The sequence below is a fragment of the Oncorhynchus keta genome, chromosome 4, assembly GCF_023373465.1.
Source record: "Oncorhynchus keta strain PuntledgeMale-10-30-2019 chromosome 4, Oket_V2, whole genome shotgun sequence".
In the NCBI taxonomy this organism is placed as follows: domain Eukaryota; kingdom Metazoa; phylum Chordata; class Actinopteri; order Salmoniformes; family Salmonidae; genus Oncorhynchus; species Oncorhynchus keta.
The window spans coordinates 18620425-18634001 of NC_068424.1; the positions used below are offsets into that span (position 1 = coordinate 18620425).

Genomic DNA, 13577 nt, shown 5'->3' on the forward strand with positions numbered 1-13577 from the left:
GAAGACTGGCCCTGGGCAAAGACTGGCCCCGGGCTAGATTATCCTGCATTCACGCAAGCATGCGTTAACCCTGGGCTAAGCTTTAGCCCTGGGCTGAGGTTTCACACTTGTATTCCAAAGCCTTGGGCTTACGGACAAACACACATGCTACCAGTGGTGGAAAAAATACTCAACTGTCATACTTGAGTAAAAGTAAAGATACCTTAATAGAAAATATAAATAGTAAAGTACAGAAACTTTTGACATGTGATATCGCCCCTGTACAGCAAATGCTGTGCACTGAAGAGACATCAACATTTCTGATCCAAAGCAAAGTCATGCAACAATATTATTATCGTGGATAGCTATATACAATTATAAACCGGGTGGTTCGAGCCCTGAAAGCTGACTGGCTGAAAGCCGTTGTATATCAGACCGTATACCATGGATATGACCCAATTTTTTTTTTTACTAGTCTAATTATGTTGGTAACCAGTTTATAATAGCAACAAGGCCTCTGGGGTGTGTGGTATATGGCCAATATACCATGGCTGAGGGTTGTATCCAGGCACTCCGCGTTGCGTCTAGCATAAGAACAGCCCTTAGCCGTGGTATATTTAAGGGATAATCAATGAGGGGCTATGCGTCCTATGGAAAATAATGAACGATGTGGAAGGTGTGTTCTACGACCCGCTAGAGGAGTTCTACTCCACTAGAGCATGGATCTATGGAACACATCTTCCACTTTATAGCAACCAATGTTTTTGCACAGATGAAAGTACTTAGTTTTTTTGTCAGGTTTTGGCCCTCAGATAGGAGGATGAAATAGTATAAATGTACTAATTAAAATACCATACAGAACTCATCACAGGCATCAAAAGCAAATGCAAGTGCAGCTTTTGTGATTGGACAGAGAAAAATTCTAAGCATTGTTCTGGACCCCATTTCACAATTGCTATTTTGGCACCCTGTTTCTGAGGCTAGCCCTGAAAAGTCAGTGGTAACCCTGCTAGCAAGACCAGCTAGCCCTGGGATAAGGTTGGTGCTTGCCCACTTTAGAATATGTGAACAATCGCTTAGCCCAGAGCTAGAGAGGGGGCTACGGTGCAGTGTGACATCGCTTTTGGTCTGCTTCCTTAAAGTGAATTTAAGGTAACAAAAATAGCAAGGCAAATACACAAAACTTGAATAATTTATTAACTAATTACAACAGCAGGATTCAATACTGATTTAGTCTTTCTAATCCATAATAAGACTGAGTTCAAAGCATCTGTTGTGATATGTACAGCTGATCTCCAGATAAAGCAGGTCTCCTGTGTGTCATCCTCCTGTGTGTCATCCTCCTGAGTGTCATCCGGGTATCTTTCAAAGAAAGGCTAAATCTGCACACTAGTAGCTCCGATGCAATAATGAATGTACCAACGTTTAGACAGCAAGCTGTCTTTATCAGGGTTTTCACCTGGGCCAGTCATGGAGTAAATCTCTGTGGATGAAAAGGCCTTCTGTCTGACAGACACTTAGCACAGCCCTGCCTGTGATGACACCGCCTTCCTCTCAGTCCCGTCTGACAACAGCCCGTGATCAACAGGGTTCCATTCCACCATTGTCTGGATGGAACATCTCTCTTGTGCTCTGAGACAGAATCCCGACAACACCATCAGAACAGAGCAGAGTGTTGGTCCACAAAGCTCATGGGAAGAATGATAGAGATGGGAGACTGAAACAGTCAGAATTGAGTTACCATATAGAAACCAGATTCAGGAAATCCTGTTATGTAAACACAGCTATCAGATTCAGCAAATCAAATGACTCTACTGTAGAAAACCCAAATGTGATCTCACTTGTAGGGAGGCAAAATCAGATTACACACACACATATACATACAGTTGAAGTTGGAAGTTTACATACACTTAGGTTGGAGTCATTAAAAATCCTTTTTCAACCACTCCACAAAGTTCTTGTGAACAAACGATAGTTTTGGCAAGTCAGTTAGGGCATCTACTTTGTGCATGACACAAGTAATTTTTCCAACAATTGTTTACATACAGATTGTATCACTTATAATTCACTGTATCACAATTCCAGTGGGTCAGAGGTTTAAATACACGAAGTTGACTGTGCCTTTAAACAGCTTGGAAAATTACAGAAAATGCATTAGAAGCTTCTGATAGGCTAATTGACATCATTTGAGTCAATTGGAGGTGTACCTGTAGATGTATTTCAATGCCTTCCTTCAAACTCAATGCCTCTTTGCTTGACATCATGGGAAAATCAAAAGAAATCAATTAAGACCTCTGATTTTTTTTGTAGACCTCAACAAGTCTGGTTCACACTTGGGAGCAATTTCCAAATGCCTGAAGGCACCACGTTCATCTGTACAAAAAAAGTATGCAAGTATAAACACCATGGGACCACGCAGCCGTCATACCGCTCAGGAAGGAGATGCGTTCTGTCTCCTAGAGATTAACGTACTTTGGTGCGAAAAGTGCCATATATTTTGTGAAGTGCACCAGTCCCTCCTGCAGCAAGGCACCCCCACAACATGATGGTGCCACACACGTGCTTCACGGTTGGGATGGTGTTCTTCGGCTTGCAAGCCTCCCCCTTTTTCCTCCAAACATAACGATGGTCATTATGGCCAAACAGTTCTATTTTTGTTTCTTCAGACCAGAGGACATTTCTCCGAAATGTACGATCTTTGTCCCAATGTAAGTTTGCAAACTGTAGTCTGGCTTTTTTATGGCGGTTTTGGAGCAGTGGCTTCTTCCTTGCTGAGCAGCCTTTCAGGTTATGTCGATATCTTCATCTTCACAAGGTCCTTTGCTGTTGTTCTGGGATTGATTTGCACTTTTCGCACCAAAGTACGTTCATCTCTAGGAGACAGAACAAGTCTCCTTCCTGAGCAGTATGCCGGCTGTGTGGTCCCATGGTGTTTATACTTGTGTACTATTGTTTGTACAGATGAACGTGGTTCCTTCAGGCATTTGGAAATTGCTCCCAAGTGTGAACCAGACTTGTGGAGGTCACAATTGTTTTTCTGAGGGCTTGGCTGATTTCTTTTGATTTTCCCATGATGTCAAGCAAAGAGTCATTATCTACCAAGAGAATTCTCTTCGATGATAATCACATCCGCATATATTCCCCCCCAAGCAGACACATTGATGGCCCTGAACAAACTTTATTTGAATCTATGTAAACTGGAAACCACATATCCTGAGGCTGCATTCATTGTAGCTGGGGATTTTAACAAGGCTAATCTGAAAACAAGACTCCCTAAACTCTATCATCATATCGATTGTGCTACCAGGGCTGGTAAAACCCTGGATCATTGTTACTCTAACTACCGTGAAGCATATAAGGCCCTCCCCCGCCCTCCTTTCGGAAAAGCTGACCACGACTCCATTTTGTTGCTCCCTGCCTATAGACAGAGACTAAAACAGGAAGCTCCCGCGCTCAGGTCTGTTCAACGCTGGTCCGACCAATCTGATTCCAAGCTTCAAGAATGCTTCGATCACGTGGATTGGGAAATGTTCTGCATTGCGTCAAACAACAACATTGATGAATACGCTGATTCGGTGAGCGAGTTCATTAGAAAGTGCATCGGCGATGTCGTACCCAGAGCAACTATTAAAACATTCCCAAACCAGAAACCGTGGATTGATGGCAGCATTCACACGAAATTGAAAGCACAAACCACTGCTTTTAACCAGGGCAAGGTGACCAGAAACATAATCGAATACAAACAGTGTAGCTATTCCCGCCGCAAGGCAATCAAACAAGCTAAGCGTCAGTATAGAGACAAAGTAGAGTCACAATTCAACGGCTCAGACACAAGAGGTATGTGGCAGGGTCTACAGTCAATCACGGATTCTTGCTCCCAGACAGACTAAACAACTTCTTTGCTCTCTTTGAGGACAATACAGTGCCACTGACACGGCCCGCTACCAAAACCTGCGGACTCTCCTTCACTGCAGCCAACATGAGTAAAACATTTAGACGTGTTAACCCTCGCAAGGCTGCAGGCCCAGACGGCATCCCCAACCGCGTCCTCAAGAGCATGTGCAGACCAGCTGGCTGGTGTGTTTACGGACATATTCAATCAATCCTTATCCCAGTCTGCGGTTCCCACATGCTTCAAGAGGGCCACCATTGTTCCTGTTCCCAAGAAAGCTAAGGTAACTGAGCTAAATGACTACCGCCCCATAGCACTCACTTCCGTCATCATGAAGTGCTTAGAGAAACTAGTCAAGGACCATATCACCTCCACCCTACCTGACACCCTAGACCCACTCCAATTTGTTTTATGCCCCAATAGGTCCACAGACTACGCAATCAAAACCACACTGCACACTGCCCTAACCCATCTGGACAAGAGGTATACCTATATGAGAATGCTGTTCATCAACTACAGCTCAGCATTTAACACCATAGTACCCTCCAAACTCGTCATCAAGCTCGAGACCCTGGGTCTCGACCCCGCCCTGTGCAACTGGGTACTGGACTTCCTAACGGGCCACCCCCAGGTGGTGAGGGTAGGTAACAACATCTCCACCCCGCTGATCCTCAACACTGGGACCCCACAAGGGTGCGTTCTGAGCCCTCTCCTGTACTCCCTGTTCACCCACGGCTGCGTGGCCATGCACGCCTCCAACTCAATCATCAAGTTTGCAGACGACACTACAGTGGTAGGCTTGATTACTAACAACGACGAGACGGCCTTCGGAGTGTGGTGTCAGGAAAATAACCTCACACTCAATGTCAAAAAAACTAAGGAGATGATTGTGGACTTTAGGAAACAGCAGAGGGAGCAACCCCTTTCCACATTGAGGGGACAGTAGTGGGGAGGGTAGTAAGATTTAAGTTCCTCGGCGTACACATCACGGACAAACTGAATTGGTCCACCCACACAGACAGCGTGTTGAAGAAGGCGTGTCACCAAAAACACACAAACTTTTACAGATGCACAATCGAGAGCATCCTGTCAGGCTGTATCACGGCCTGGTACGGCAACTGCTCCACCCACAACCGTAAGGCTCTCCAGAGGGTAGTGAGATCTGCACAATGCATCACCGGGAGCAAACTACCTGCCCTCCAGGACACCTACACCACCCGATGTCACAGGAAGGCCATAAAGATCATCAAGGACAACAACCACCCGAGCCACTGCCTGTTCACCCGCTATCATCCAGAAGGCGAGGTCAGTACAGGTGCATCAAAGCAGGGACCGAGAGACTGAAAAACAGCTTCTATCTCAAGGCCATCAGACTGTTAAACAGCCACCACTAACATTGAGTGGCTGCTGCCAACATACTGACTCAACTCCAGCAACTTTAATATTGGAAAAATTGATGTAAAAAATATATCACTAGCCCCTTTAAACAATGCCACTTAATAAAATGTTTACATAACCTACATTACTCATCTCATATGTATATACTGTACTCGATACCATCTACTGCATCTTGCCTATGCCGTTCTGTACCATCACTCATTCATATATAATCAAATCAAATCAAATCAAATTTAGTTATATAGCCCTTCGTACATTAGCTGATATCTCAAAGTGCTGTACAGAAACCCAGCCTAAAACCCCAAACAGCAAACAATGCAGGTGTAAAAGCACATATATCTTTATGTACATATTCTACATTCCTTTACACTTGTTTGTATAAGGTAGTTGTGAAATTGTTAGGTTAGATTACTCGTTGGTTATTACTGCAATGTCGGAACTAGAAGCACAACCATTTCGCTACACTCACATTAACATCTGCTAACCATGTGTATGTGACAATTTTTGTTGTTGATTTGATTGATTTTGATTTGGTTTTGATTTTGAAGGAATGCCTTGAAATACATCCACAGGTACCTCCAATTGACTCAAATTATGTCAATTAGCCTATCAGAAGCTTCTAAAGCCATGACATCATTTTCTGGAATTTTCCAAGCTGTTTAAAAGCACTGTCAACTTAGTGTATGTAAACTTTTGACCCAATGGAATTGTGACGCAGTGAATTATAAGTTAAATAATCTGTCTGTAAACAATTGTTGGAAAAATTACTTGTGTCATTGCCAAAGTAGATGTCCTAACCGACTTGCCAAAACTATAGTTTGTTAACAAGAAATTTGTGGAGTGATTTAAAAACAACTTTTAATGACTCCAACCTAAGTGTATGTAAACCTCCGACTTCAACTGTATATATATATATATATATGTTTAAAAGAGGGAGAGGAAACAGGAAGAGGAAGACTGTTTAACTGCAGGAGCACAAGAAGTGATCCAGAACCAATAATCAGCTGAGTGATGCTTCATACAAACACACACACAAACCGTCACAACACTCCCCACTAATAATAACTAGGCTACACTCCACGAGGCATGACTCAACTAAGGAACACACTCCAGAAATAAACCTGTAATATGCTACTTACTAAGGCACTATAGCTACTGTTCCCCTATTCAATTATCTTAAACAAAACCATCATAAGCGTTCGGATACAAGAACTCATCTTACTTTGGGTCTGGGGGACCATCTGACAGAGGCTTCATGGACAGCTTGCAGAGCGATCTAAACACTAGGAAGGCATCCTTCTGGAGAATGTGGGAGAACTTAGCACCTGGTACTGGGCCTGTGGTCGCTCCCGACTCCTAATGCAGAAACACAAACAGATGATTAACATCAAAAACTTTTAATCAAGGCTCAAGAGTAAATTATCATTACTTGTGATCAAAAATGTATTTTCCACTTGACACAAAGACTTTGAAATAAAATAGTTCTTATTAGCAGATCTGTTCAACCTTGATCATGTAAGACTGTAATCATAGATAATTACATCCAGTGCTCAGACTTACTTATAATAACCTGAGAAGCTGAAAAGAGAGGAAATGTTAGAGTATCTATTAATCATGTTGGAATCAACCCCGACTGGCAGACAGACACTTTGATTTGCAGTAGCACAGAGATTGAATAGCCCCTGCCCTCATGGGCTCACTTTAATTCCTCATGTTACCAATGACTTTCCAATTTCCTTTTTACAAATTGATAAACACTTTAAACGCAATAAAAAAAACGCAATAACAGTTTTATTCTTCTGCTAAAACAGACAAACTGACAAACACCCAAGCTAGCACAAAACTACTTTGTTGAGCGGAGTGTGTAACCAAGGTGACAGTCAGGTCAGTCCCACTCACCTGTGTATCATTAGAGGAGACAGACAGCCTGTCATCGGGCAGCGACGGAGGGAAGCTGGCAGAGATGGGCGTGCCGGGGATTCCATTGGCGTGGACGTTCTCGCTGTCCCCCTCGTCTTCTACCATCTCTGTGATTGCTGTTGCCTTGGTGATGACCTCATTGATGACCTTAGCAGGTTCCGTGACCTCTGTGGGCAGCTCGGTCTCACCAGCGGACTCCATGGCATCTGAACACATATGAGCAGGTTTCAGGCACTGCCCTTTGGAGTGGTTTAGTATGCAGGGGTCAAAATAGCACTGAGACACACAACTCTCGCTCTCTCTAGGTAGGAGAAAAAAGCTAACACATAGTAACGTCTAAACTCTTGACTTCAACAAATTTTCATTCGAAAATGATTAGTATCAGAAAAACTCCCCCACCCCTGGGTGCATGTTTTGGTTTTTGCCCTAGAAATACACAGCTGATTCAAATAACAAACTTATCATCACGTTTTGATGATTTGAATCATCTGTATATTGCTGGGCTCAGGACTGAGTTGGGGGAAACCCTGAGTTAACTGACCGCAGACAGAAATCTTATTTCAGATCCAGAGAGCGACTCTTACCTCCAACAACAGTATTGACGACCTCTTTTAGGATGTTCTGGACGATCTCCTGGGGTTTCTCCTCATAGTTAGGCTCCTCCCCCTCCTCTACTGCTTCCTGATCATGCTGAGCGGCACCTTGAACACAGGACAAATAAAACTTTAGTCAAAGTACATTCAAAAAGGACCTCAATAAACTTTAAAAATTGAAGATGAGAAACAGTAAACTGGCAGAATGAGTAACGAACGCGTTTTCTCTGAGAGAGGCATTACCCTTTGACTTCAAAGTTGACAAGATAAACAGTCGTCACTGGCATCAGCTATCACATCTTCACTGAATAAATTGAGCATGGGTGTGTGTGTGTGTGTGTGTGTGTGTGTGTGTGTGTGTGTGTGTGTGTGTGTGTGTGTGTGTGTGTGTGTGTGTGTGTGTGTGTGTGTGTGTGTGTTGAAAGCACTGAGTAATTCGCTAACAAAATGATTATTGAATCTTTGGCTGCATCTCCACTCACTGGGTGCCAAACTCTTCTATCCTCTCTCCCATTCAATCACCAATGAAAGGTTTTATGCAGGTTATTTTCTTTAAACTACTTCATTAATGTCTAAAGAGAAAAATGTCTCATCAAATGCTTATTTAACACAGACTAAATATTCTACCAATATTGAGTACATGAAAATCTCAAGTTTGAGGCTTTGTTACTGTCTAAAGCAGCCAAGATACCAGTCTAGAACAATACCCTGGATGTGTCTATGATCAATACACTTCCATCCACTATGGTACAAAGTACTGCGTGAGAATGAGAGTCCGTGTGAACTTCAACCTGACTGCCGATATGAGTATGATATGATATGATTGTGTGTGACACACTGTGTCCTTGTCTATCTGTATGTGGTTCATCAAGTACTTCTCAGATATAGTTGAGTGTGTCAAATCGGAGGGCCTGTTGTCCGGACCTCTGGCAGTCTCTATGGGGGTACCACTGGGTTCAATTCTCGGGCCGACTTATCTCTGTATATATCAACGATGTCGCTCTTGCTGCGGGTGATTCCCTGATCCACCTCTTCGCAGACAACACCATTCTGTATACATCTGGCCCTTCTTTGGAAACTGTGTTAACAAACCTCGAAACGAGCTTCAATGACATACAGCACTCCTTCTGTGGCCTCCAACTGCTCTTAAACGCTAGTAAAACTAAATGCATGCTTTTCGACCGATCGCTGCCCGCACCCGCCCGCTCGACTAGCATCACTACTCTGGACGGTTTTGACTTAGAATATGTGGACAACTACAAATACCTAGGTGTCTGGTTAGACTGTAAACTCTCCTTCCAGACTCATATTAAACATCTCCAATCCAAAATTAAATCTAGAATGGGCTTCCTATTTCGCAACAAAGCCTCCTTCACTCACGCTGCCAAACTTACCCTACAACACTCTACTCAGCAAACTGGATGCAGTCTATCACAGTGCCATCTGTTTTGTCACCAAAGTCCCATATACCACCCACCACTGCGACCTGTATGCTCTCGTTGGCTGGCCCTCGCTACATATTAGTCGCCAGACCCACTGGCTCCAGGTCATCTATAAGTCTTTGCTAGGTAAAACTCTGCCTTATCTCAGCTCACTGGTCACAATAACAACACCCACCTGGAGCACGCGCTCCAGCAGGCATATTTCACTGGTCATCCCCAAAGCCAACACCTCATTTGTCCGCCTTTCCTTACAGTTCTCTTCTTCAAATGACTGGAACGAATTGCAAAAATCACTGAAGTTGGAGACATATCCCCCTCACTAACTTTAAGCATCAGCTATCTGAGCAGCTTACCAAACACTGCAGCTGTACACAGCCCATCTGTAAATAGCCCACCCAATCTACCTAACTCCTCCCCATATTATCTTTACTTACTTTTCTCTTTTTACCATTATTTCTACTTGCACATCATCATCTGCACATCTATCACTCCAGTCTTAATTTGCTAAATTGTAATTACTCGCTACTATGGTCTATTTATTTCCTTAACTCACGCCATTTGCACACACTATATATAGATTTATTTTCCTTCTATTGTGTTATTGACTGTACGTTTGTTTATTCCATGTGTAACTCTGTGTTGTTGTTTGTGTCGCACTGCTTTGCTTTATCTTGGCCAGGTCGCAGTTGTAAATGAGAACTTGTTCTCAACTGGCCTACCTGGTTTAATAAAGTTGAAATAAAATAAAAAAAATTAAAAATGTCTGCTCTAAGATGAAGCTCACTCTGTGATGCTACTCTGGCCTGGCAGGTTGAGGGGAGTAACGGATGTAATCATTTACAAGCAAGGGATTACAAAAACTGGCAATTGTAATCGTTACATAACAAGCTAAAATACTGCATTCAGATTACAGATACTTTTGAAAAACTAGATAATTACTTCGAGGATTACTTTTAAAAAGGATGTTTGCAAAAGAAAATGTTTGGCACTTCTCTATTTACTGAATGACATTCAAATCAGCATTGAAAAAAGGCAGAAGTTTAAGTTTGTTCCACCTGAGCGAGTCTGAACACAAGTCAGAGACCACTATGATGATACACCAAATGTGTTTGTTGGATCAAGGGAAAAGAGCAAGAATTTCTTGATGTCTATAGTACTCTCTCTGGTATGCAATCTGGTTTCCACTCAGGTTATGGATGTGTCACTGTAACCTTAAAGGTCCTCAATGATGTCACCATTGTCCTTGATTCTAAGCAATGTTGTGCTGCTATTGTTATTGACTTGGCCAAAGCTTTTGATACGGTAGACCATTCCATTCTTGTTTGGCCGGCTAAGAAGTATTGGTGTCTCTGAGGGGTCTTTGGCCTGGTTTGCTAACTACCTCTCTCAAAGAGTGCAGTGTATAAAGTCAGAAAATCTGCTGTCTCAGCCACTGCCTGTCACCAAGGGAGCACCCCAAGGCTCAATCCTAGGCCCCACGCTCTTCTTAATTTACATTAACAACATACATCAACAACATAGCAGTAGGAAGCTCTCTCATCCATTTATATGCAGATGATAGTCTTATAGTCAGCTTGCCTCTCCCCGGAATTTGTGTTAAATGCTCTATAACAAAGCTTTCTTAGTGTCCAACAAGCTTTCTCTACCCTTAATCTTGTTCTGAACACCTCCAAAACAAAGGTCATGTGGTTTGGTAAGAAGAACGCCCCTCTTCCCACAGGTGTAATTACTACTTCTGAGGGTTTAGAGCTTGAGGAAGTCACCTCTTACAAGTACTTGGGAGTATGGCTAGATTGTACACTGTCCATCTCTTAGCACATATCAAAGCTGCAGGCTAAAGTAAAATCTAGACTTGGTTTCCTCTATCATAAATCGCTCCTCTTTCACCCCAGCTGCCAAACTGACCCTGATACAGATGACCATCCTACCCATGCTATATTATGGAGACATAATTTATAGATCAGCAGGTAAGGGTGCTCTCGAGCGGCTAGATGTTCTTTACCATTCGGTCATCAGATTTGCCACCAATGCTCCTTACAGGACACATCACTGCACTCTATACTCCTCTGTAAACTGGTCATCTCTGTATACCTGTCGCAAGACCCACGGGTTGATGCTCATGTTATGTTGTTGTCTTAGGTCTCTCTTTATGTAGTGTTGTCTCTTGTCGTGATGTGTGATGTGTGTTTTGTCCTATATTTATATGTTATTGATATATTATATATACATATTTTTTAAAACATTTTTGCCTTTTTGTAGGCCGTCATTGTAAATAATAATTTGTTCTTAACTGACTTGCCTAGTTAAATAAAGGTTCAATAATGAATAAATAAATACATTTAGCCATTTGTGCGATACGGATTGTGGTTGTTGAGGATGGCAGTTCACAAATCTAAATGTGTATTTAAACCCAATAATGGTTGAATTCGAGAAGTTTAAGCTGCCTATCAATCATTGTTTTTGAAACCAGTGGACAGCCAGTGAAAAATGTGCTCTTGCAACAACTGCATAGTGCAGATCCCAGCCTATGGAATAAAAGTAGGGGTTTTATTACCCAATCTAATTCATGCTTATTAAAAAATACATCCATAGACCTAATGGACACATGCTCAAACTCACACACTTTTGATAGACTTAAAGGGGCAATCTGTAGTTGCTGCATCCATTTTATAAATTCTATATATTAATGTAAAGATATAATTTAAGCATATTATTATATGTAGTGGAAAGCGATGGGTTAGAAGAAGCCTATACAACAAACCCATAAAGTAAAATTTAACATCTATATATGGCCAGCTATGTAAACTTTAACATTGATTTATCCTGCAATAGATGTTGTTCAATTGGTAACATACTTTCAGATTACTTTCCCCTTAAGAGGTATTAGAAGAAGGCAAAAATGTTACTGAATATAATCAGATTACGTTACTGAGTTTTGGTAATCCAGAAATTAATTAAACGATTACAATTTTGGACAGGTAACTAGTAACTGTAATGGATTACAATTAGAAAGTAACCTACCCAACCCTGTGGGCTGGTCTGCCTCTGTCTGGTGGTTCTCTGCTGTGCTGAACTCAGAGCCATTCTCTGGGTTTGTGCTCTCATAAACCGTCCCCGGTTCCCCCTGCAATGCCTGCTCCTCCTCTGTGGCCCCCTGGCTCTCCTCCGTGGCCCCCTGGCCCTCTTGGGGGTCCCCTGCCCCAGCCGTGCTGTCCTTAGGGGCCGGGGCAGGTATAGATGTGGAGGGAGTGGAGGGAGTGGAGGGGGTGGAGGTGGGCGTGGGTGTAGAGGGGGTGGTGGGGCCGTTGGCCTCCCGAGGGAGGCCCTTGGCTGTGGGATAGGTGTGCTGCTGGAGCTGGGGCGAGTCTTGTTCCTGTTCCTGTTGCTGGGTGACTGGGGAGTGCTGCCGGTGCTTCTCCCTCTCCATCTGCTTGGCCTCCTGGAGCTAGGGAGGGGAAGGGGATGGGACACAGACACACATCCAAAGACCAAGACAGAGTATAACCCAGCGTAGCCACATACAACCAAACACACACAGACAAAGCCAAATTCACACACACACAGTCGCACATACAGAGAAACGTGTTAACATAATGTACACAAACTCATTAATTCAAATACAAGCCTGAACAAGTGCTCAAATGTTCCCTAAGGTTTTTCCGACCCCAAAGCCATTGTCAGATCAGGAAGCAACAAATGACAGCTTCAGAATCACAGTGTTCCAGGCGGAGACAGCAGGACACTGAGATTCTGCAAGGCTATTTTAACATCAGGACTGTCTAAAATGTGTTTATGAATGAGCAGTCATACGGTAGGACATGCTGTCAAAACAAGTATGAGCCAAAGCATCCCTTCATGCTTATATAAACTGGGCCATTTCAGTGCAGAGAAGGAGGCAAAGTATTTTTGGTCTAAAATGCATTCATACTGCATGTTCTCCTGGTTGATGTATCACTGATGTTGATGTGTGTGTACGCTCATTTGAACCTATAAATATACACATCATAAACATTTCTGTTATAGTATACAGTGGCACGAGAATACACAATTCTAAGAAAATAACGTATTTCACTGAAAAATCTTAATTCTTTCAGCAAAGCTATCAATCAGGCTGCATGTGTAGTAGGGGTGCTGCATGTGTAGTAGGGGTACTGCATGTGTAGTAGGGGTGCTGCATGTGTAGTAGGGGTGCTGCATGTGTAGTAGGGGTGCTGCATGTGTAGTAGGGGTGCTGCATGTGTAGTAGGGGTGCTGCATGTGTAGTAGGGGTGCTGCATGTGTAGTAGGGGTGCTGCATGTGTAGTAGGGGTGCTGCATGTGTAGTAGGGGTGCTGCATGTAGTAGGGGTGTAGG

General features: G+C 43.0%; 1 protein-coding gene across 3 annotated transcripts in view; it reads right to left on the reverse strand.

The window, feature by feature from the left end:
* The window catches only part of LOC118382542 (brefeldin A-inhibited guanine nucleotide-exchange protein 1-like), a 104257-nt gene that overhangs the window by 44057 nt on the left and 46623 nt on the right, over positions 1-13577 (reverse strand). For all 3 annotated transcript variants that reach the window (XM_052503220.1, XM_052503214.1, XM_052503210.1), the window contains 4 exons: positions 12246-12669; positions 7774-7890; positions 7169-7395; positions 6492-6625 (listed from right to left, as the gene is read on the reverse strand). In XM_052503220.1, coding sequence (XP_052359180.1) covers positions 6492-6625; positions 7169-7395; positions 7774-7890; positions 12246-12669 — 902 coding nt within the window. The remainder of the gene's footprint in view (positions 1-6491; positions 6626-7168; positions 7396-7773; positions 7891-12245; positions 12670-13577) is intronic.